The following is a 22,017-nucleotide window of genomic DNA, read 5'->3' on the forward strand; positions in this document are numbered from 1 at the left end:
TGCACAGGCAACATTTGGGATGGGAGGAGATATTTGCGAATGACATGGACATATTTGATAAAGCGTTAGTATCCAAAATATGTAAAGAACTTATAAAACATGCAAAACACAATCGAGTAAAAAAATGGGCAGAAGACTCAAAATAGACTTTTCCCAAAGAAGACATATAGCTGGCTAACAGATGCATGAAAAGTTACTCAACATCATTTATTATCAGAGAAATGCAAATCAAAACTAAAATGAGATATCATCTCACATCAGTCAGAACAGCTAAAATGAACAACTCAAGAAACAACAGGTATTGGTGAGGATGTAGAGAAAGGGGAACCTTCTTACACTGTTAGTGGAAATGCAAATTGGTGCAGCCACTCTGGAAAACAGTATGGATAGTCCTCTAAAAATTAAATGATTCAGCAATCGCTGAATTAGGTATTTACCCAAAGGATACAAAAACACTTATTCAAAGGGATACATGAAGCCAACTGTTTATATCAAAATTATCAACAATAGCCAAATCATGGAAAGACCCAAATAACCATCGACTGATGAATGGATAAAGAAGCCATTGTGTGTGTGTATAGTATATATATATACTATATATATTCCATGTATATACACAATGGAGTATTAAGCCATCAAAAAGAATGGAATCTTGACATTTGCAACAATGTGGATGGAGCTAGAAAGCATTATGCTAAGTGAAATGTCAGTCAGACAAGAACAAATATCATATGATTTCACTCATATGTGGAATTTAAGAAAAAAAACAACAACAGATAAACATGGGGGAAATTAAGAATGGCAAACCAGGAAACAGAATCTTAACTACAGAGAACTGAAGGTCGATGGAGGAGAGGTGGACAGAAGGATGGGTTAAATAGGTGATGGGGATTAAGGAGGGTACTTGTCATGAACACCAGGTATTATATAGAAGTGATGAATCCCTAAGTTCTGCACATGAAAACCAATATTACACTGGATATTAAGAAACAGAAATTTAAATAAAACCTTGAAAGAAAAAAAAAAGGAAGGGTAGAAATATGAAACTGCATGGGGCTGAGAGGGTGTTCAGAACTAAATGTAAGGTAGGAGGTTGCAAATGGAGTGGAGAAAGGAAATAAGCCACATTTTTGAGAAGAAGGTGAACTTTACAGAGGAGATAGTTGAAGGTTCTTTGTCATATCACTGATGACAACTCCAGAGAGAAATGATGAGGTAGTTCCTTGAGAAGCTTACAAGGAAGTAACAGAACATTCAAGAAGCTCAAGACAGGAGTGGTAAGAAAAGTACAAGAGAAGCCAAAATATTATTTTAACAGAGTGCCAAAGAAAAATGTGATAAGTTAAAAAAAAAAAAAAAAAGCCATGAAGTAAAGGTGTGAGATGTTAAGATAATCATTTTAAAAAATGACAACTGTTTGAGGACATGCATGATCTATCTTCAAAGGTAAGCGATTTTAGTAAAGTTGGATGAGAGTCATGCTGCACATAGAGTTTTATAAAGTAAAGACATCAAAAGATGATTCTTTAGAAGTTTATTAGAGAAGGGAAAAGAAAGTAAGAAGGTAGACAAATTGTTTTTCTTTCTAGATAGAATGAAAGGTTTGTTGGTTTTTTAGATGGGATGATGCACAGAATCCAAAGTATGTTGCCTTAACATATACAATATTCAAATTAAAATATTATTAATATATCTTGAAAAATATGACAAGTAATGATACAGGTGATATAAATAAAGACAATGTGGAATGTGATGGCCTGCAGAGAACTGAGGTTGGAATGAGAAGGAAGGGGGCTATATGTGAACTGTAGCTAGCTGGATGCTGGAAATAAGAATTTGAAGTTTCTAACACCAAAAACAGGGAGGAAGATCATGTTTATATAGGAATAAGGAATTATTGTACAGATTCAAATTCAATTTAAGTAAGATGCTTTGAAAGATGTCCATGTTCACTGAGTAACTTTGTGAATACTAATTTAACCTTTCCAATTCCTTTGTTATCAGAAATAAGGACCAATGTAAAACAAAGGTCAATAGTCTGTGTAATCATTAGAAAGAAAGCCCTTCAAAAATATTTTATCTAACCATTTCATCTAAGAAAACAAACCTCATCAAGATCCATTACAAATAATATTGTGAATAACTGGTTCAATTTCTAAGGTTGGACTTTAAATAATTATTTTAAAAGGAATACGATGAGGCAGAAAACATGCATATCAACTAGTTTTTAATAGAAAAATTACAAATCCAAATTTTATACTTATTTCAGGCATGTCAAATTGGAAATTATTTCACTCCAAAGTGCCCTAACACACATATGAATTTAGCAGTCCCACGAATATAATATTTTATCTTGAGAAAAAAATTTGGATCATAAATACTTAGGATCTAAATAGAAATACTAAATGCAGTGACAAAGGAAATCAGTACGTAAGAGAGGTGATCCAAAAAGGGTTTAAACTTTCTGTGTTAATTATAATGCTGTAAGCATATTCATAATATAGCTACATTTTAACAATGATTCTATATTAGTAACTATAATACAGTTTTAACTATAACAAATAAATTATAGTTAATAATTATCAAAAATATCTATGTTTAAGCTATGGAATTAATTACTCTTTTACTCTTTTGTTGAGTATATATCAACAAAAATATCACTTTTTATCTTGCCAATTATCTTTTCCTATAATCTAAGTTAATATATGACTCTAAAAGGAGAACCACTAAATAATGATATCTTTCATGTGTAGTACACTTTAAACATGCTTTCTAAGAATGATACACACAAAGATTTAGTGCATGAAAATACGTGGCAATTTTACCTTAATAAAGGTAAAATTATATATGTTGACAGAAGTAAAATTTGATTTTAAATAACTTGGACTAAAATACTTAATTAACAACAGTGTTCAACCGAAAATTTTTTTTTATTTTTTTATTTTTTATTTTTTTAATTTATGATAGTCACAGAGAGAGAGAGAGAGAGAGAGAGAGAGAGAGGCAGAGACACAGGCAGAGGGAGAAGCAGGCTCCATGCACCAGGAGCCTGATGTGGGATTCGATCCCGGGTCTCCAGGATCGCACCCTGGGCCAAAGGCAGGCGCCAAACCGCTGCGCCACCCAGGGATCCCAGTGTTCAACCAAAATTAAATTACCTTTCTCTCTCTCTCTCTTTTTGATCTGAGACTAGGATATATTTTCAGGTTCTTGTGAAATTTATGATAAATCAAAGGATTCAAGATAGTTCATACAAGAGAATAAAGTCAGAGGATTATATGATCAGATTTCAAGACTTACTAGTAGTTAGCTATGATTATTAAGAATGTTACACTGATGTTAAGAAAGGCAAATAGCTAACTGGAACAAAATAGAGTCCAGGAACAGACCCACACATTTACAGTCACTTGATGTTTTTCAAGGTTATGAACCAATGGATATCCAGCTGGAGGGAGAAAAAAAAAAAAAAAAAGGAATCTTGATCCCTATTCTCATACCAAACTAAAAATAAATTCAAGACTTAAATGTGAAAGATAAAACAACAAAGTTTCTAGAATTTCTTCATGATATTTGGGGATAGGCAGTAATTTGTTAGGACCAAAAGGCACTAATGATAAATGAAAACAACTGGACTTCTATCAAAATTAAATATTTTGCTGCTTATCAAAAGATAGTAAAAGTGAAAAGGCAACCACTGGAAAATAGGACATAATCCCTAGTAAAGAACTCTCTTAAGTGAAATGGGCAAAAGACTTGTACTGAAACTTAATACAATGGATGCGTTATAAGCATATAATTGAGATGTCATTTCCATACCTATCAGAATCGGTAAAATTAAAAAGTTAACAATACAAAGTCTTATACTCTACTGGAGTATAAAACTAGCAAACTGGTTGGTAGTTTCTAATAAAGTTAATGTACATTTACTCTATGAACTAGCAATATCACTCTTAGTTATACATCTAAGAGAAATGAGTGCTATGTACAAACATGAAAACGAGTATAAAAATGTTTATGGTAGTTTTATAACAGGTCCCAAATGGAAAACTCAAAAGCCTGTCAATATTTGGGAAATGGACAAATTGTGGTATATTTACACAATGATTCTATTTACCAATAAAAAAGAAATAACTACTGATACATAATTTCCCTTCTATACAATCTTACAACTTTCCTTTGAGACTGAAGTTTTTAAGTATCTAAAAAAGCAATTATTTATGAAATTTTCAAATGTTTTCTTCTTCTTTTTTTTTTTTTTTTTGTTTTCTTCTTTTAAAAGAAGAACCAGATATGGTTGTTCCTAAGGTTCTTACCATAATAGTTAAAACTGTTTTTTTTCCTCCAAATAATCTCAAAAGATGAGATTTCCATGCTGTTCAAACCAGCAATGAAAAAGGATATTGATTAAAAACCCTACACTCAAAAGAATTTATTTTTAAAAAATATTTTATTTATTTATTCATGAGACACACACACACAAAGAGGCAAAGACCTAGGCAGAGAGAGGAGCTGGCTCCATGCAGGGAGCCAGATGTGGGACTCGACTCGGGACTCGATCCCAGGACTCCGGAATCATGCCCTGAGCCAAAGGCAGGCGCTCAACCGCTGAGCTACCCAGGCGTCCCCAGTCAAAAAAATTTTAAACTATAATTACAGTTGCATTGTTTAAAGGGTTAACTTTTTCCCTATTTTTGAAATCATTTGATCTTGACATTAAACACCTCATTTATATTCTCTAGCTATTGTTATGAAAATCTTGACTCAAAATTCTTGACCATACTACAAGGTAACAAGGATGAACTGTTAAAAGAAATCCTACTTAAGTGATTCTAACGTAAAATGTATATACAGCCATATTTGTTTGTACTATGTACGTGTAAACATACATACATATGTAACACATGCATATATATGAACATGAAAATTAATACAATGCAATATGAGATTAGTTATAACCAAGATTAGAGTAACTACTATTTTACCTTTATAGTTTTTATTGTACATTTTAGGTGACAAGTAACTTACTGTAAGGTATTTTACTTATATTTGTAAGTAGGTCTTTTGAGCACATAGCTAATGATATCTCCAGTTTTCTTTATTCTACCTTCATCTGGCCTTTTGAAAGTGTCTATAACTTTTGCTTCAGTATTGCCTTCTACCGATAAGGGGGGATAATACTTCTGCCTATAAATTATCTTCTACCTATAAAGCATAGCTACTACGACAAACATGAGCCTCATTTGTTATGGATAATTAGGATTCAAATTACTCACTTCAAAATATTTTAATAAAAAGGACTGGAGAATGCTTGAGACTTCTCTATATCCCCATAAAAAATGTTTACTCCATCCAATAATAAAAGCTACATGATGAGCTTCCTATACCAAAGACAGGGCAAGAGTCTAAATTATGACTGGGTTGCTTGTGTGACCAAGATGGACAGGTGCCCCCAACACCTGGTGTCTTGGTGTGGGCAGGTACATACTGCACACATGCCTACATTAAGAAGGGTTGTAAGCAATTATTAACTTTACTTTGGTGGCTATATTGATACGCCCAAACCAAAGCTATACTGACTTTCAGATTTTGATCTTATTTCAGAAGACCAGATTAAAGAAATTTCTCAACATATCAAAAGGGGAGGTAGGAAAAGAAAAACATTTGTACAAAAATGAGGCAATTTACAATTTGAATCTAAGCATAGTTCTTTGATCTCAAATGTGTTATCCTTTACTTTCATTTACTAGATGTTCTAAAAATAAAAACAAACCATATAAATTAAGGATATGAATATTCTTCCCCTCTTCTAAGATTCTAGCAGTCACTCTACTGGAGTAGAAAATCTACCAATGTGATAGCATGATTTTTATTTAATATGAAAGGATAAAAAAACTATCAAAACAAGAGGTAGATCCAAGACTAAACTCTCTTAAGCATCATCTGTTTATTCAGATAGAATCACTGAAAAGGGATACTTTTCCAAAGAATTAAGGAAGAAGCTCTAAGGTACCCTTATCACCTAGAAAGATTTTGCCCCAGGGGACGCCTGGGTGGCTCTGTGGTTGAGCTCCTGCCTTCGGCCTGGGGCTGTGATCCTGGAGACCTGAGATCCTAAGTCAGGCTCCCTGCATGGAGCCTGCTTCTCCCTCTGCCTGTGTCTCTGCTTCTCTCTCTCTCTGTCTCTCATGAATAGATTTTGCGCCAATAATAGGTTCATCTGATGGAGGATGGATAATATATTTAATAATCAATTAGAGCCTAGTAATGTCTTTGTAAATTAATTTCTAGATATATTTCAAGTTCACTACAGCTTTATTTCTTTTAGAAATTGGTATAGGTGCAGAGTAGGTAGAGTCAGCCTCTTCGAGGAGAAGGGGTAAGCAATTTTTTCTGTAAAGGGCCAGATAATAAATTTTTTAGACTTTGTAGTCCACACTGTTATATGTACTATTGTAATTACTCAACTCTACATGAGCTTGGGAGCTCATCACTGTAGCTCCCAAGCAACCAGACAAAAAGTGAATGGGCATTGCTGTGTTCTAATATAAATATTTGTTTATAAAAATAGGAAGTTTGGCTTGTTGGCCACAGTTTGTTGACCTCTGTCTCTGGCTTTTTTTCATGCTTGGGAGATTCTGCTCATTCTCTTATAGTTATCAAAAGTATTTATCAAAGATGAAGAATTCCAGCCTTGAATACACCATAAAAGGATATGATAGCAATAGATGGTATACTGTATTATTAATAATTCCTTGTTTATTATGGTGCATAAATCTGAATGGCTACATAGTATAAATAAATCCAACTTCTCCATAAACTTCCAAAATGTCATTCTCTTTTAAGATAATTTCTCCTGTTTCATTCCATATACAATCCACTAACTCAAGCTTTGGGATTACCTGCTAGAACAGACTGCATTGTGAGGTTTAGCCTTATTAACAAAAATAGGCTCTATTTCCATTATTTAAAATATCCTATATATTTTTGTTCCTTTAGGAGCACAGTAGCCCTTTAATCTTTTACTAAATAGGGACAGATTGCAATATAAAAATATTTGAAGTGGAGAGACAAAACAAATTACATTTCACATCTCCCTTTACACTCCCACCCTACTTCAACCCCAGACCAGTATGTTTACTCTTAGAAGAAATGCTGGACAGACAATAAATACAAGACAGTTTTCCAGGACACCTGGGTGGCTCAGCAGTTGAGCGTCTGCCTTTGGCCCAGGGCGTGGTCCTGGAGTCCTGGGATCCAGTCCCATGTCAGGCTCCCTGCATGGAGCCTGCTTCTCTCTCTGCCTTTGTCTCTCCCTCTCTTTCTGTGTCACTCATGAATAAATAAATAAAATCTTTTTTTTTTTTTAAAGACAGTTTTCCGTATGTGAAAGTCAGCTCCCCATAAGAGACTCTTCCTCCTTCCTAATCCTGGCCCCCAGAATATAGAGATACACAGGAGTTGGGACAGGTCCCAATTGAAAAACAGGGAAAGAAATATTTGCTCTTTCTTAATTACTTCCAGTATAATTAACTTTGAATATTCCTAAGGTATATTTCATATATTAATATCTACAACCAGCTTGATTTACAGTTCTTGACATTATTAAGGAAATTAAAATATATAAATGTCATTTGGTGGTAATTTGGTTTGACTTCAGTCAAGTGGGAAATCTTTTCAATGAAAACAGCTCCTCTGTGCCTGGGTTTAAAGGTAAGTCAAAGGTATCAAGTAAGAACAAACAGTTCTTCCTAAACTGGATTACAAAGTCAATCTTGTGAAGATAAAATACTGTTCACCTACCACTGCACTGATAAAGAGCTATGTCCTATTTTTGGTTAAGAATTATATCAACTCATTGTGACACATCCCACATGAGCAGTAGATTTAATATGTATCAGACTTTTTTTTTAAGAAAATAAAAATGATTGAATAAAATTAATGCAGTTCCGTTGATGGACAAAATGTTAAATACTAAGCCCATACAAGGGGGATCTTGGTAGTTAAAAGGTTATCAGTGTGATAATACTGTATCTAGCCAGAAAGGGGAAAAAATGAGTAGAAAATAGGAAGAGAGCCAGGCTACTTCTAGTTCCTTCTGAGTCATTCCTTTGGTATGTGTGTGGGTTTCTTTCTTTTTTTAATGTTTTATTACTGTGTCAAAGTACTTTCAAATTCAAATAAAATGTCTCAATAGGTATTTCTAATGGGCATACTTTTTATCTGGCCATCAAAATTGAAATTTTAAAAGCAGAATCCGACTATTCACAGAGGATCAACTAAAAAATTACTAATGCCAAATAATTTGAGAGGAAAATTCAGGCGTTACCCCTCCATGTTAAGCCAAGTAAGTGTGACAACTCTCAGTTTCGTCCTAAAGAAAGCTTCTCCAGAAGCTTTAAAACCACATGAGAGTCTTCTTTCTTCCAAAGCTGGCAGGCAGCTCTGAAGTAGAGGAAATCTTATATATCTCTATCCTCTGAGAGCCATAAAGAGTAATAAGTTCCTATCTGAAAAGAAAAAATTTTGCTTTTTCATAATATCATAGTCATAGTCTGTAATTATTAAACTGAGATAAAAGAAGATAAACAACAATGTGACTTTCTGATATCGTGCTCCTAAGAACTTCCTAGATCATAATACATATGTTGGAGTATGCCAAATTAGATTAAACATAAATTACTAACGTTAAAAGATGAAAAGTGTATAAAAGGAAAAGATCCTAAATTAAATTGCTCTATAGTTTCAAAAATACCTAAAAATCACAGGTTGATAAGTAGGTTTTTCCAAAAGAATTGAAGCTCCATATTAATATAGCACAGTTGAAATAGGACAGTCCATAGATGTGAAAATAGGTACTAAAATTCTAAATTGTTCCCCGTCTCTTCTCAGTTGCTAACAACCTTTAGAAGACTGTTCAGCTTTAGTTTTCAGAGTTTTGAGTTCTTATATTCTATATTTAAGTCAGAGAACTAAAAGAATCAAAAGATTCAGTCAAGCATTTGAAGAAACCAGATTCCAAAAATGAAGTTAAATTCAGACAATGTGACATACAAACTGGCAATACTACTTAGAAATATATATATAATTGTTTCTGTCGTCAGTGGTGGCAGAAAGTTTTAGCTTATTTGTTTTCAAAATGCACATACTTATGACTACATGAAAAGAAACTGAAGCACTGGCACACATTTATAAAATTTATCAAAAGGCATTATTATTAACTGTCTATCCTTTATGGTTCAAGAGAGATTTTAGGGGTCAAGGAAAATCCTTTTTATTCATTTGGTACTTAAAACAGCTATTTAAATATCATGATTATTGTGCACTTATAGTTGTATTAAGTGTGGAGGATAATCTAGTGGTGTAAAGTTAGTTTTGCTTCTCATCCCATCTACTTTTCTCCTTCCCAGTCTGCATATGAGAAAGAGAAGCCAAGTTTAAGCCACAGAACATGTCAGCTGCTATCCAAAGAGGTTTTAGTAGCCCAGCATCTTATAACCTAAGGATAGTGAAGAACTCAGAAGTGAAGACTGGTGTGGGAGAGAGAGGGTGTGAACAAGTGTGTGAGTGTGCCTACATGATGTAGAGAGAGGGAGAAGGAAAGCATATTCTTAGAAGACACAGAGGAAATATTAGCAACATCATTTCTATAGATCAGTGTTAACAAGAGTCTATTAGAGTTGTAAATTATATACCATAGATAAGCAGTTATAGATTTAGAGACTAGAAAAATCATATTGCATGTCACCTTCACTAGTCTTTATTAGACATATTTCTTAAACTATAAATAGCAGCTTTATTTTAAAAGGTATACAAATTAAATAGTTAAAATCTGGACAGTTTAAAAGGAAAACATTTATTAAATAACTATATTAGTATGAAAATGTGCTTTAAAGGTTAAGAGATTTAAGATTCAGAACTTTGACAAGTACACAAATCAAAATATAACTTTTCTGTGAGTGTTCAGATAGTGCATAAAAAAATCTAGGCTAATTACAGCATTGATCAGTAAAACCCAATTAAAAACAGTTATACCATAGCAAACAGAAATGAATTACCTCGTCTTCGCCCATAACTCCTTGCTGCATGTAAACAAAGGACAAATTGTAAAATGTCAGAACTAGAAACAAGCCCACCCATACAAATATTCATGATATGAGAAGCTAAGTGGGCATGTGATAATCAGTGCTACTTTAAGAACTAGGACAATGTTGCCATATAATATCTGCATGGTGTTTTATCATTTACAAAGCACTGTTACGATATCTAAGATATATATATCTATATTCCTCTGAATTGTACAAAAAATAAAATTAATAGGAAATAAACCATTTATTCTCATTCATGCTTAAAGTCATGAATAAATATTTCTTTCATCTGATCAGGATAGTAATATATAACTCCTTACGGATAAATAGCTTCCCAAATAATGAATGGAAACAACCTGAATTAAATCCTTATTTTCCTAATTATAAAGAGTGATACAGCAGACACAGTCCAACAAATAGCTATTCAAATCCAATTCACATTACACCAAGCCTTGGAGAAGGTACTGGAAGACATAGAAGAATGAAAAGATATAACAACGTTAAACTGATACTCTGAAGCTTGTAGAGCTTAGATAGAAGGTAAAGAAATTAATTCAAGTTCAAAGATGCTTAGTTGAAGAAATGACTAATGATATAGCTAACAATGCTTTCAATTCTTTTGGCACACTTTATAATCCCTATCTAAGTGTTTATATCTCTGTCTCTGGGGTAAGAGGGATTCAGACACAAATTATTAGTATAATCATAGAGTAGCACATATGTCAAATACTATAAAAGTATAAAGCAGAAAGGCATTTCAATCTACATTAGCAGTTTACTTAATTCTTTAGGGAAAAGAATACTGTAATTTATTCTCCATAAGAAACTATCAGTTTCATCAAATCCACAACATACTTTTAAATAACTCTTCCCCACAGATCTGAATATACATTGAGTATTTTTACCCCGGAATTAATATATGAAATCAAAGCAATAAACCAAAAGGAAAAAAATGACTATTAAAGTCAAGATCTTAACCCATGTTTCATGATTTTTTTTAGGCCTGGGAAACTTACTTTCTGAATAAATCTCAAATCAAAATATATAATGAAAGTCAAAGTCATCAAAAATATAGTCCTCCCCCAAAGTATAAAGGAAAGATCAAAAGAAAACATTTCAAAAAAAAAAAAAACAAAAGAAAACATTTCATATCATTAAATACATTCCATTATAGAAGTTTTACAAAACATAAGGCTTTAATGTAAAGAACGGTGTCTCCAAAGGTGAGAATACAGTCAAATTCCTTTATAGTAACAGTGGGAAAAACAACTTGTCAACCCTTAGTCATTTACACTTCAAAAAATAAGTCAATAAATACCAGGCTTACATCAGAATCTTTTATAAAAAAAAAAAACAACAACAAAACAAACCTTCATTTCCATCTGTCTATTGTCTTTATTTAGCTAGAATTACTGCAGATTTAATCTTTTCAGGAGCTCCAATTGCTTCAGCCTAGCTGATTGCCTGATCTGTACACTAGTTTATATATAAGCTTACCTGTGTGTTTGTGTGTATAGGCAGCTTACATGTACATTAGCTGTATATATTACATATAACCTACCTGACCTATTTTTAGTTTAGGGTAAGGGTAGGAGTGGAAGTGACATTTAGAACTTTGCTATGGAAGTCTGTGAAGATTATAAAAGACTTAAAAATTCAGGGTCACAAAGAGATGGGAGATCAACTATGGAAAATCTAATACCAATTTTAAAAGAGCTAACAAGTACAGACTACAAAAGAATCAATTCACTGAAGTCTTTATAGTTGTATTAAGTGTGGAGATGGTCAATAGGCCTCCAAACTCTCAAAAGCACCAGTCTTAGGAATTAGGCTTCCTACTTATCTATAGGCATGATCTAAATGGTATTAATCCAATATGTTTGTTTTATGGTATTTCATTCATGAGTGTAGAAGCCTGGATCATTTATAAAGCAAATAAAACTATTCTCATCAAATTTAAAGTCAAACTATGATAATGAAGTAATAACATGGCACATAATTCTTGACCTACTGAGAAAATTAATGACATCATAACCAGTTTATATTCTTAGCTGTTATATTCTTTGCTGAGGCTATTCAATACTAAAATAGTCAAAATATGTACAAATGTTCATAGCATCTTAAGGTTTCATCTCATTCCTAGGCTTGAACACATTATTTAGAAAATTTCTCCAACTATCTCATACCTGAGGAATTTTAGAATCCTGTAAAGAGCTATTCTGCTTATTTTTTGAACAACTCTCAAATTCCAAATCTCTACATAACCAAAAATAGAACTGACTGCAGATGAGGCTAAACCATGTGACACATTTCCTATCCCCTGTCATGAAATAAGCAATCTGCTACCATCACACTAAACAACGGTGTGTGTACTCACTTTCCCACCAGTGTTCTTATGAGAATTTCCTCTATAACTCTGATTCAGAACTGTCAAGAGCCCCCAGTGAGAAAAGAAAATCATTAAATTACTATTCATTATGTTTTAAAGAAAACTTCTTTAAACAATATGCCCCTCCAAATTCATTTAGAAAATGACTTAGAAAAAAAAAAGTGAGGTCTTGTATAAAAACTGTACTTAGAATATTAAATTTCAGATACGTAAGTTTTATAAAACATTATAAAAAAGTACAACTCATTCAAAAGTAAGGAACTGGCTATTTGACATACGTATATAAATATATATATGTGTGTGTGTATAAATATGCACGTTAGATTATATATACTTTTAAAGATTTTATTTATTCATGAAAGACACACACACAGAGAGAGAGGCAGAGACACAGGCAGAGGGAGAAGCAGGCTACAGGCAGGGAGCCTAACATGGGACTCTATCCCGGGTCTCCAGGACCACGCCCTGGGCTGAAGGCGGGGCTTAACTGCTGAGCCATTGGGGCTGCCCTATATTTTTAAATACATTTATTTTTGTCATGGAAATAATAAGCCTGTGAAAAAGACCTTTACTATATAAGTGACTTTACAATTTGGTCCTGGGTTACCAATAGTCTTATTTAGGTTCTAACCCATAAAAAAGAAGTAGGAAGATTCTGACATTCTCTTTGGCATCGTTATGCCCCTATGCATTGGCTCTTGGCTACAGCTGTGGTATATGAAATTACTGCAGCTGGAGGAAGAGACGGGAAAACATACTAAATTAGCTGGAAATATTTAGGTTAAAGTTCTCTTGGTGTGAAACCAAAGAAATTCTTATTTCTTGCTCTAAAAAGCCAAAACTAGGGAGAGAAATATACCTGCAAATCATAATTCTTTTCCAGATCCAAAATAAATGTTATCTACTCCACTTACTTCCATCAGCATAAAAAAGAACTGATTATGTACTCAAGTTTCCTATTTTCATGACTTAATACGGTATATTTAGAATATCTGCCCTCAGAAACACAATTTCATTACTGAGTAAATTTTCTTAATTAAAAGATAAACATAACTTCTCTCCTCCCAAAAAGTAGAGCAAGCTCTTGATTACAAACATGGCTGTTATGTGGTTAATCACAGCAAATTTAAATTTCAAACCCGCTTGCATCAGTCCATACTTCTGCTGTCTGTTCTCCTTTTGAAAGCTGTATATTCTAATAAAAACATAATCTATTTTCCTCAGGAGAGGGTGAGAGAAACACAACATGATCCAAATAGAAACAAACACTTGAACGATCCATCATTTTGCATGGGTCCTCACCACAAAATACAAGCTGGCTCTGCTTTGTTTATTCCTACTGATAACAAAATATATAAGATTTATACATTCACAGATATCAACATTCGAGCTGTCATTCTAACTTCAGACAGCACTTAACTTTTGATTTTTAGACAATTTACTCATTCCTATATAATGTGACTTCCCTAAAGTACTTCCGGATGTTAAATTTGGACTCTTGTACAGTATTATTCAAAAGTGGCAGTTTCTACCCGTCAATTCAATTCTAGTTAGATTGAGGAACATGATCTGTTCAGGAGCCTACTTGCAGTTATACTTCTATGGCATTTTTTTATTGTTAATTTTTTTTTAATCTATAACTTCATGAATTCTATAGATGTGGGATTATACCTCTTTTTCTCTAAGTTAACAGAGGCTCAAAGTTAAGTATTTGTCAGAGGTATTTCACAGTTTTACCTAGTCTGACCAACTTTCTGACCTTTACACCTCATTCCCTGTTTATCCCTTAAAGGAATATTTCAAAGTTTAACTCTAATATTAATTGACCAGGAAGGAAGAATCATGAAAGCTTTACAACATTTGCCTTATCTGCATAACAATTATACTAGTATTTATATATTATTTTTTATTAAATGGACTCAAGCCCACCACCTAGTAATAGCCTAATAATAATAACATCACAGATTTCTGCAAGTTCTGTGTTTTCTAAGGAATGTTCTTAAATTGTAGTCGTCATGCATTTATTTTAATATGTATTTGTGTACCACCAAAAGTGATCTTGGGTACCACAAGGGACATGCACACCACACTTTTGGAAACACTGCCTGAGTCATTTTGCTTTTGACCCAAATTTTGTTCCTATTATAGCTCCTTCCAAATGGTTCTGGTTTGGCTTCCTGCAGTAACATAAAACAAACCTTCTTTGGTCACTATACATAACTTCCTTTAAATACTTGAAAACATTGGTTACATCTTTTAATTTTATATTCCCCAACACTATCATCTATTTAGAGGACACGTTTGTATTCTTTCAAAGTCATTTTGTCACCGTTCATCATCACCCACTGCCACAGCTAACTCTTACTTACAGGAACTGTTCTAAACACTCTACATGAATGAATTCCTCTGAGGCAGGCATCATTTTATCTTCTTTTGACATAAAGAACATGAGTCAAATTGAAGTTAGGTAAACTGTCCAAGGTCAACAGAAAACAGCAAAGTTGGGTTTAAACCTAGATAATCTAGCCTGTGGTACCAAATACTATTAACTATTGCTAGACCACCATAAAAAAAAAAAAAAAAACTGATGTATAATTTATTACCAAATATGGATTTCCAAAGTTAATAATGTTAGTTATGCTTGTTGGTTAAGTAATACAACTTCATCAATTGTTAACAGTGAGTATAAATCTGTGGCATACTAAAAAAAAAATGACTTAAAAAGTCTATGTATTGAGATGCTATGATTTCTTTCATCAATAATATTTAACAATTATTTAGTACAGGTGAAGGCTTGGTATTGATATCACTTAATTCATGTTTCATAGAGAGATAATATGTTAAGAATATATTGAATTACAAGAATTAAAAGCAGATCAAGGAAAATTTCCCCTTATTTTTTATTGTCATTTGGCTACTTCTCTCTTCAAAATGTAGATGTCTACACAAAAGTTACTTAAATCCTTAATATATTTCCTTATCCTATAAATGTACCAAATTTCCTGATTCTTGCTTCCCCCTTAACAATGATCCCAAATGAGCAAAATAATTTTTTTTTTCTCTTTGATCAAACTCTCCTTACTAACCTAAACACATTTTGATGTCCTAGTTTCATTATCTTTTCTCTTTCCTAGTCCCTTGCCAGACAAGGTTCAGAATATCCAGGACAGCTTACCTTATCGAATATGTAATGTGGTCTTAGAGTGGCAGGCTATTAAGAGGGCTCACATAATGAAAAAACTGATTTGTCCACAAGATTCAACTACTGCCTAAAATAAAATATTCTTGTGTCTACTATGTGATGAAACACTTGTAATATCTAGGTTATTTATGAACGCTTTAAGCAACTGATGAAACCAATTAATTTAATAATATTTAGTGTAACCCCAGAGTGCCTGGGTAGCTCAGTCGGTTAAGTGTCTGACTCTTGGTTTCAGCTCAGGACATGATCTCAGGGTCCTGGGATGAGCCCTGCACAGGGCTCCTGCTCAGCTCGGAGTCTCTGCTTGTCCCTCTCCCCTCCCCCTGGCTCATGTTCTCTCTTTCGCTCTAAAACAATAAAATCTTTAAAAATAATATTTATTGTAACCAAAAGTATAAGTTGCAAAAGTACTGTGGCTCCTAAGTTCTTTGCTCACACATAACTGATGTATTCTATTGTGATTAGAATATACTTCTGAATTGCCCTACACATGCAGCAACATCTGTGAATGATCTAACAAACTGTCTCATACAGTACCCTTCCTTCAAATGGATCTTAACAGAGTATGAGAAATAAATACAAATTCATTTTTTTCCCACTGAATTGTTTTAGAAGTTAAAATAGAAATGTGAACGATCTTTATCACATGGAATGTCCCCAAAGAAAATTATTTAAGGAAGTCAGGATAAACATATAGTTTGTTACCTAAACCCATCATTATTTTATAAATCACATCATGAAGATAAAAATTATGATCATTTTCAGTTTGTAAACTCAAGTTCAACATTGTAAGTTTTAGAAACAGACTTAGAATTCAGAGACCAGCTACTTGAATGGCATGTTTTTGTTGTTGTTTTGTTTTTGTTTTTTTTTTTTTAATTCCATGGTAGAAAAAAAAGTTGACTGAAGAAGTCCAGGAATGTGATTTCTAGTACCCTTCTGGTCAAAATCTGTAGGTAAGCACTCTAATTCACTGAATTCATGAATGTGGCCTATTGGGCTATTATGAGGTCTAGCCCAGACATGGCCTCAACCTAGAGAGCACAGTCAGGCCCCAGGGTAAGATTCTTGGCGACTCAACCTCTAACCATCCTTCAAGACCCTAATGGATAACCCAATGCTTAGAATAAGCTGGCATGTGGTGGGCAACTCAATATATAATAGTCCAATGTTAAATGAACCAATCATATCACTAGACACTTTGCTTATTCAATTTTTTTCTCATCCCAAAATCCTATCTACTTTGACAATCTCCCAGGTGGCCTGGACTTTATTACCACCTTTCTGTCACTACAGTTTTTACTTAGTATTAGTTCACATGGTTGAACTTTACACTGGCCTTGTTTTTAGACTTTGTTCCCCAACTTCACTGCCATCTGTTCTCCACAAAGCTTTAGCTGAAATAGAGAAGCCAAGCCATTCTAATTATATAATTCTGTATTTTAAAGTAAGTACTATCTCTGCTCTTCCTTCTTCCCACTTTCCATTCTTGGTCCACCCTCTGATTTAAAAATACCTTTGTGAAGGATATTTTCATCCTCCATGGCTACTCCCACAATCATGGATGTGCTAAGGACTGTGACTCTGAATACACTACTTGTCCAACAGAAAGAAAACAAAGTTTAATGAAAGTTTATTTATCCTGTTGAAGTTCATTGTGTAAACTTTCTAGTTAGAGTAAATTAAGTTAGTGTGAGCACTATATTTACACAGAATCACTGGTATATTCATTCCTTGGTTAACATAACCACAAGTCCCATATACTAAGTAACAAGTTCTCTGCACTTTGCAAACATTATCTCGTTTAATTCTCATAATAAACCCTGAGATTGTTATTCCCATTTCATAGATGGGAAACTAAAGTTCACAGAAGTTACTAAACAAAGTCTCACCATAAACTAGAAAGCCAGTATTCAAACCCTGGACTCTATCCAAAGTCTGTGATCAATGAATTAAATCACACCATCATAAATACACTATAATGACTGCTTTGACAGCCAGAATATATTCAAACTTGTAATTCCACTTTCTGTAAAAAAAAAAAAAAAAAAGTTGTAGTTTTATTTTTATACTTATAAAATAATGAACTTCTGTGTATGGGGAAGGTATAGAGAACCATGCTCTCAATCATATTTATTTATAGGCACCAAATCAGAAACAAAATATTTTTATAAAACTTACCATTTAACATCAACAGATTATCAGTTCCTGGATGTGGATAACTCAATCGACCTTTAAAAAGACAGGAAAGGGAAGTTTGAAGATTATGGAGCTATTTAAAAAGTAAAAAAAAAAAAAAAAAAGGAAGAGGAATAGGCAGGAAATTACTGAGTACAGTATATTTCTTAAATAAAAAGCTAACGTTTAATGCAAGGTATATTAACCAAAATCATCTTTGAAATTTGAAAGCAAAACACAAAACCGCCAACCTTAGTTCCCAGATCGTACAATTTGACTTAGGAGCAATGCCTAGAGAATAAAGCCTGTTTTTTTTTTTTTTGTTTTTTTTTTTAAGATTTTATTTATTTATTCATGAGAGACACACAGAGAGAAAGACACAGAGACACAGGCAGAGGGAGACGCAGGCTCCATGCAGGGAGCCTGACGTGTGACTTGATCCCAGGTCTCCAGGATCACGCCCTGGGCTTAAAGGTGGCACTAAACTGCTGAGCCACCTGGGCTGCCCACCTGTTTGTTTTTTGAAATGTAAAAACAATGTAGGTTTCCTATTCTGCCAAACTTAATATAGATGTAAACATTTTTTAATATTTTCAAAACTGCTTATATAATTATCTCTACAGTTTCTTTTCCCAAAAATAAATCTGAAGAATTTTTATTCATAACGAAAAAAATATTAAAAAAATGAGTAGCAAAGACTTATTAAAATTTATTTAATTCGATTTTATATATATTTTATTTATTTTTCATCAAATGTCTTTAGACTTTTGATGAAAACCTCAATATATTATTACAAACGATACTGCAAATTTAACCTGTTCAGTTTACAACCAATTTAAAAATCAAAAAAGGAAAATAAGAAAGTTTAAGAGCATAGTAGCCTATTATTTTCTTTGATCCATTCTTCATTCAAGAGTTTTGCACTTAATACATGCAGAAGGCACAGCAGTACTACAGACTGCTGTGGAAAAGTAGAAAAGGTATGTGTGAACATACTGTGGGGCTCATTCAGCATTTCCACATTCTAACTCTTGTTTGACCACATGCCAACACTGAGGATGATTATTGTTTTTAGCCCATTAAAATAGATGGTTTTCCTCTAATGCCTGAATCTCTGATGGACTTTTAGAAAGGTTCATTAAAATCCATTGAGAAAACGACTAAAATTTAATGTCTATGCGAAGGCACGTCAGCAGCTTTCAGCACAGCCCTTTAAAGATTCTGTGACAGTGTGGGATGTGCTGCCACTAGAATAGTGACCAATACACATCTGAATGAATCTGACATGATTAGTAAGGAGTACAGATTAACTCCATCTACCTTGACTGCCTCAGTCAGCACTTTGTACTCTAAGGCACTGTATTACACCCAAATATCCCATACAAAACACAGACTAGACTGTCTGTTGGCTTTTATTTCATTATGAAACTAAAGAAGCTAATCATCTGCCAATGAAGGAGATAACCCAATTCTGACATTAAACTATACATATTAGAGATATAGATATATACCCATACCCGTACACCACACACACTTCATGTATGCTCTAATTGAACTGTAGCAGATTGTTTTCAGACTCAAAGTAGTCAAACAACATGTTACTGTCCTTCGGAAGAAACTGACCACCTCTTATTTACCCCTGCATTTCATGCAGCGTGATAACCTCAGTTAAACTAATAAAGTCGTCATACTCTAATCTAAAAACATACAAATAGGCTTATTGCTGTAATGCCTTAGTATGGAGTGAGAAAGATGAGAACATGTATAAAAGGTACAAGATACTAACAGCTAGAAAGCAGAGCCTTTTAAACTGAGTTTCAATAGCACCAAGCATTACTTTGCTGAAGTATTATAACTTATCATGGAAATATGCATATTTCTAGACATCTTGTTGCAGAAGTCCAAATTTAAAGCACAATTTAAGGCTGTGAAAATTCCTGTTATTTTCGATTTGAGATTGAAAATTAAGACCCCTATGAAAGTGGTAGCCTGAATTGCCGTATCTACTGGAACAAGTTCACCTACAGTATGCAGGATGCTGAGGACAGAGCTATGAGTGAGTCTCTGTTTAGGTTGTGGTACAAAATATAGGAAGAAACAACTTCAATAAAATTTACCAGTTGTTAAAAAGAATCATGTACAGTATGCTACACAAAAAAACAAAGGAGGGGCGTCTGGGTGGCCCAGTTGGTAAAGCATTTGCCTTTGGCTCAGGTTATGATCTCTGGGTCCTGGAACTGAGCCCTACATCAGGCTCCCTGCTCAGTGGAGAGGCTCATTCTCCCCTCTCCCTCTGCCTACTGCTCCCCCTGCTTGTGCATGCACATGGTGCATCAAATAAATTAATAGTTTTTAAAAGCCCCAAAAAACAAATACAAAGGAGTATTAACCAACCAGGGACTTGGGCAAGACCCCCTAGAAAAGTAAACTGAGCAAAGCCTTCAGCCTGGTTCCATTTCAAAAGACACTCACCTTTCAACTGCCATGTAATTATTCTCTAACAGGTTCATTGTTAGATTTACTTATCCCAAGACACAAGTAAGAAGTATTTTCATTACTAATAGTCTTTAGACTTCTTGGCTCTGAATAGACTGAAATGCACACCCCTTAACAGAAAAAGTTCACAAAGTAGATACCTATTTGTAGGATATATATTTGTATATATGCTCTAAAATATAGTTTTCCAAATAGGAAAATCTCATATTCACTATAACTAATCAAATACTTCATGTAATAAGCAAACTCAGACTCATTTTTCAATTATCCAATCCTTTTTCCTCTACCACAGCAAAATACCAGTATGTCTTAATACAAGTAATGATTCTATTTTACCTGGGGTTATATTAAAATTACTTTCACTAAGAACATGCTAATTTTTAGAAATAACTAAAATTTGAGGCTTACTCCATTCCAAGAGCTTTTCTAAGTTCTTTACAACCAATTATTTAACCCTTACAGCGATCCTGTGAATTAGATACTATTATCTTCTTTCTCATCTAAAGGTGAAGACACTGTGCCACAAAGGTTACAAAACTTGCTCAAGGTGTACCACTGGCACATAGCACTGGCAAGACATGATCCTGGGTAGAGTGGCTCCGTACTCTTAATCACTAACTTATAATGACTTCTCAGTTGATAATACAGAGAAAGGTATGTATGGTTGGTTATATAGGGCAAATTCCTATGCTAAATCCATTAAAAATACTCACAGAATGACTGTAGTATATTAGATAACTTATACTTTAATACAGGAAAAAAATCACATTGCTATAAAACCAGTTTCTCCCTATATTGTCTAAAAGCTCTGTGGCACAGAGACTACCAGTTGTACACTAACTCCTACACATGTCAGTATTAAGAACACCAAAATCCTACTGAGGCACGGGGCTGCCCAGAGTAAAGAAAGTAAATTTCCTAGCCTCCCTTGTAGTTAAAGTGTGTCCATGGGAGTTAAGATCAGTGGGATGTAAAGCAAAACTGGTGTGTGCAGTTTCTGGGAAGTATCCTTAAAAGGGAGATCTTCCCTTTCTTTTCCTTTTTTTCTGCCTGCTGGGATGTAGATGTGATGGTTAACCTGAGTCAGCCATATTACATTATGAGGCCAAAGCTGGGTGGTAAGGACAGCAGAACAAAAAAATAGGGCCTAGGTGCATTAAAATCACCACACCACTTCTAGGGGTGTTATTTTTTTTTTTTTAAGAGAAAAAGCTATCTTGTTTAATTAAGCTGCTTATATGTTTCCTGTTGTCCCAGAACTTATCCTTATAAATAAATTTGTGCAAGTTGAATTTTAGGTAACCAGGTTATTATTTATTATTGTGAAAATATGATATAATAATTTCCTGATGGCTTTAATATATCTATAATTAGTATACCGGGTTAGCTACTACTCTTGGCACTTCTTTTACATTGATATTATTAAACTTAAAATAAATAATTTTGAAAATACTCAGCTGTCAGTGAATAACCAGAGGATCTACTATATCTTAAAATTTGTCTTATCAGTCTATTATAATTTTAATTATCTGTATAATAAATACATGAGAGGCAATTCATGTTGGCCATTCTAAATGTATATTCAAAGAGCAAAAAAGAAATATGACAACTGCATCCAACTTATCACTTATATAGATGAATTATCAATTACTAAAATTTAAAGCAAA

The 22,017-nt window shown here is 33.6% G+C and overlaps 1 protein-coding gene across 12 annotated transcripts in view; it reads right to left on the reverse strand.

Moving 5' to 3' along the window:
- The window catches only part of CPEB2 (cytoplasmic polyadenylation element binding protein 2), a 67,823-nt gene that overhangs the window by 19,295 nt on the left and 26,511 nt on the right, over positions 1-22,017 (reverse strand). For 6 of the 12 annotated variants that reach the window (XM_041751651.1, XM_041751645.1, XM_041751649.1 and 3 more), the window contains 2 exons: positions 17,858-17,908; positions 10,056-10,079 (listed from right to left, as the gene is read on the reverse strand). The exons of 2 other annotated variants lie outside the window; for them this stretch is intronic. In XM_041751651.1, the coding sequence (XP_041607585.1) occupies positions 10,056-10,079; positions 17,858-17,908 (75 nt within the window). The remainder of the gene's footprint in view (positions 1-10,055; positions 10,080-17,857; positions 17,909-22,017) is intronic. 4 more of the 12 variants (XM_041751653.1, XM_041751647.1, XM_041751652.1 and 1 more) reach the window with 1 other exon arrangement.

This window comes from Vulpes lagopus, chromosome 4 (genome assembly GCF_018345385.1).
Source record: "Vulpes lagopus strain Blue_001 chromosome 4, ASM1834538v1, whole genome shotgun sequence".
Lineage (NCBI taxonomy): Eukaryota > Metazoa > Chordata > Mammalia > Carnivora > Canidae > Vulpes > Vulpes lagopus.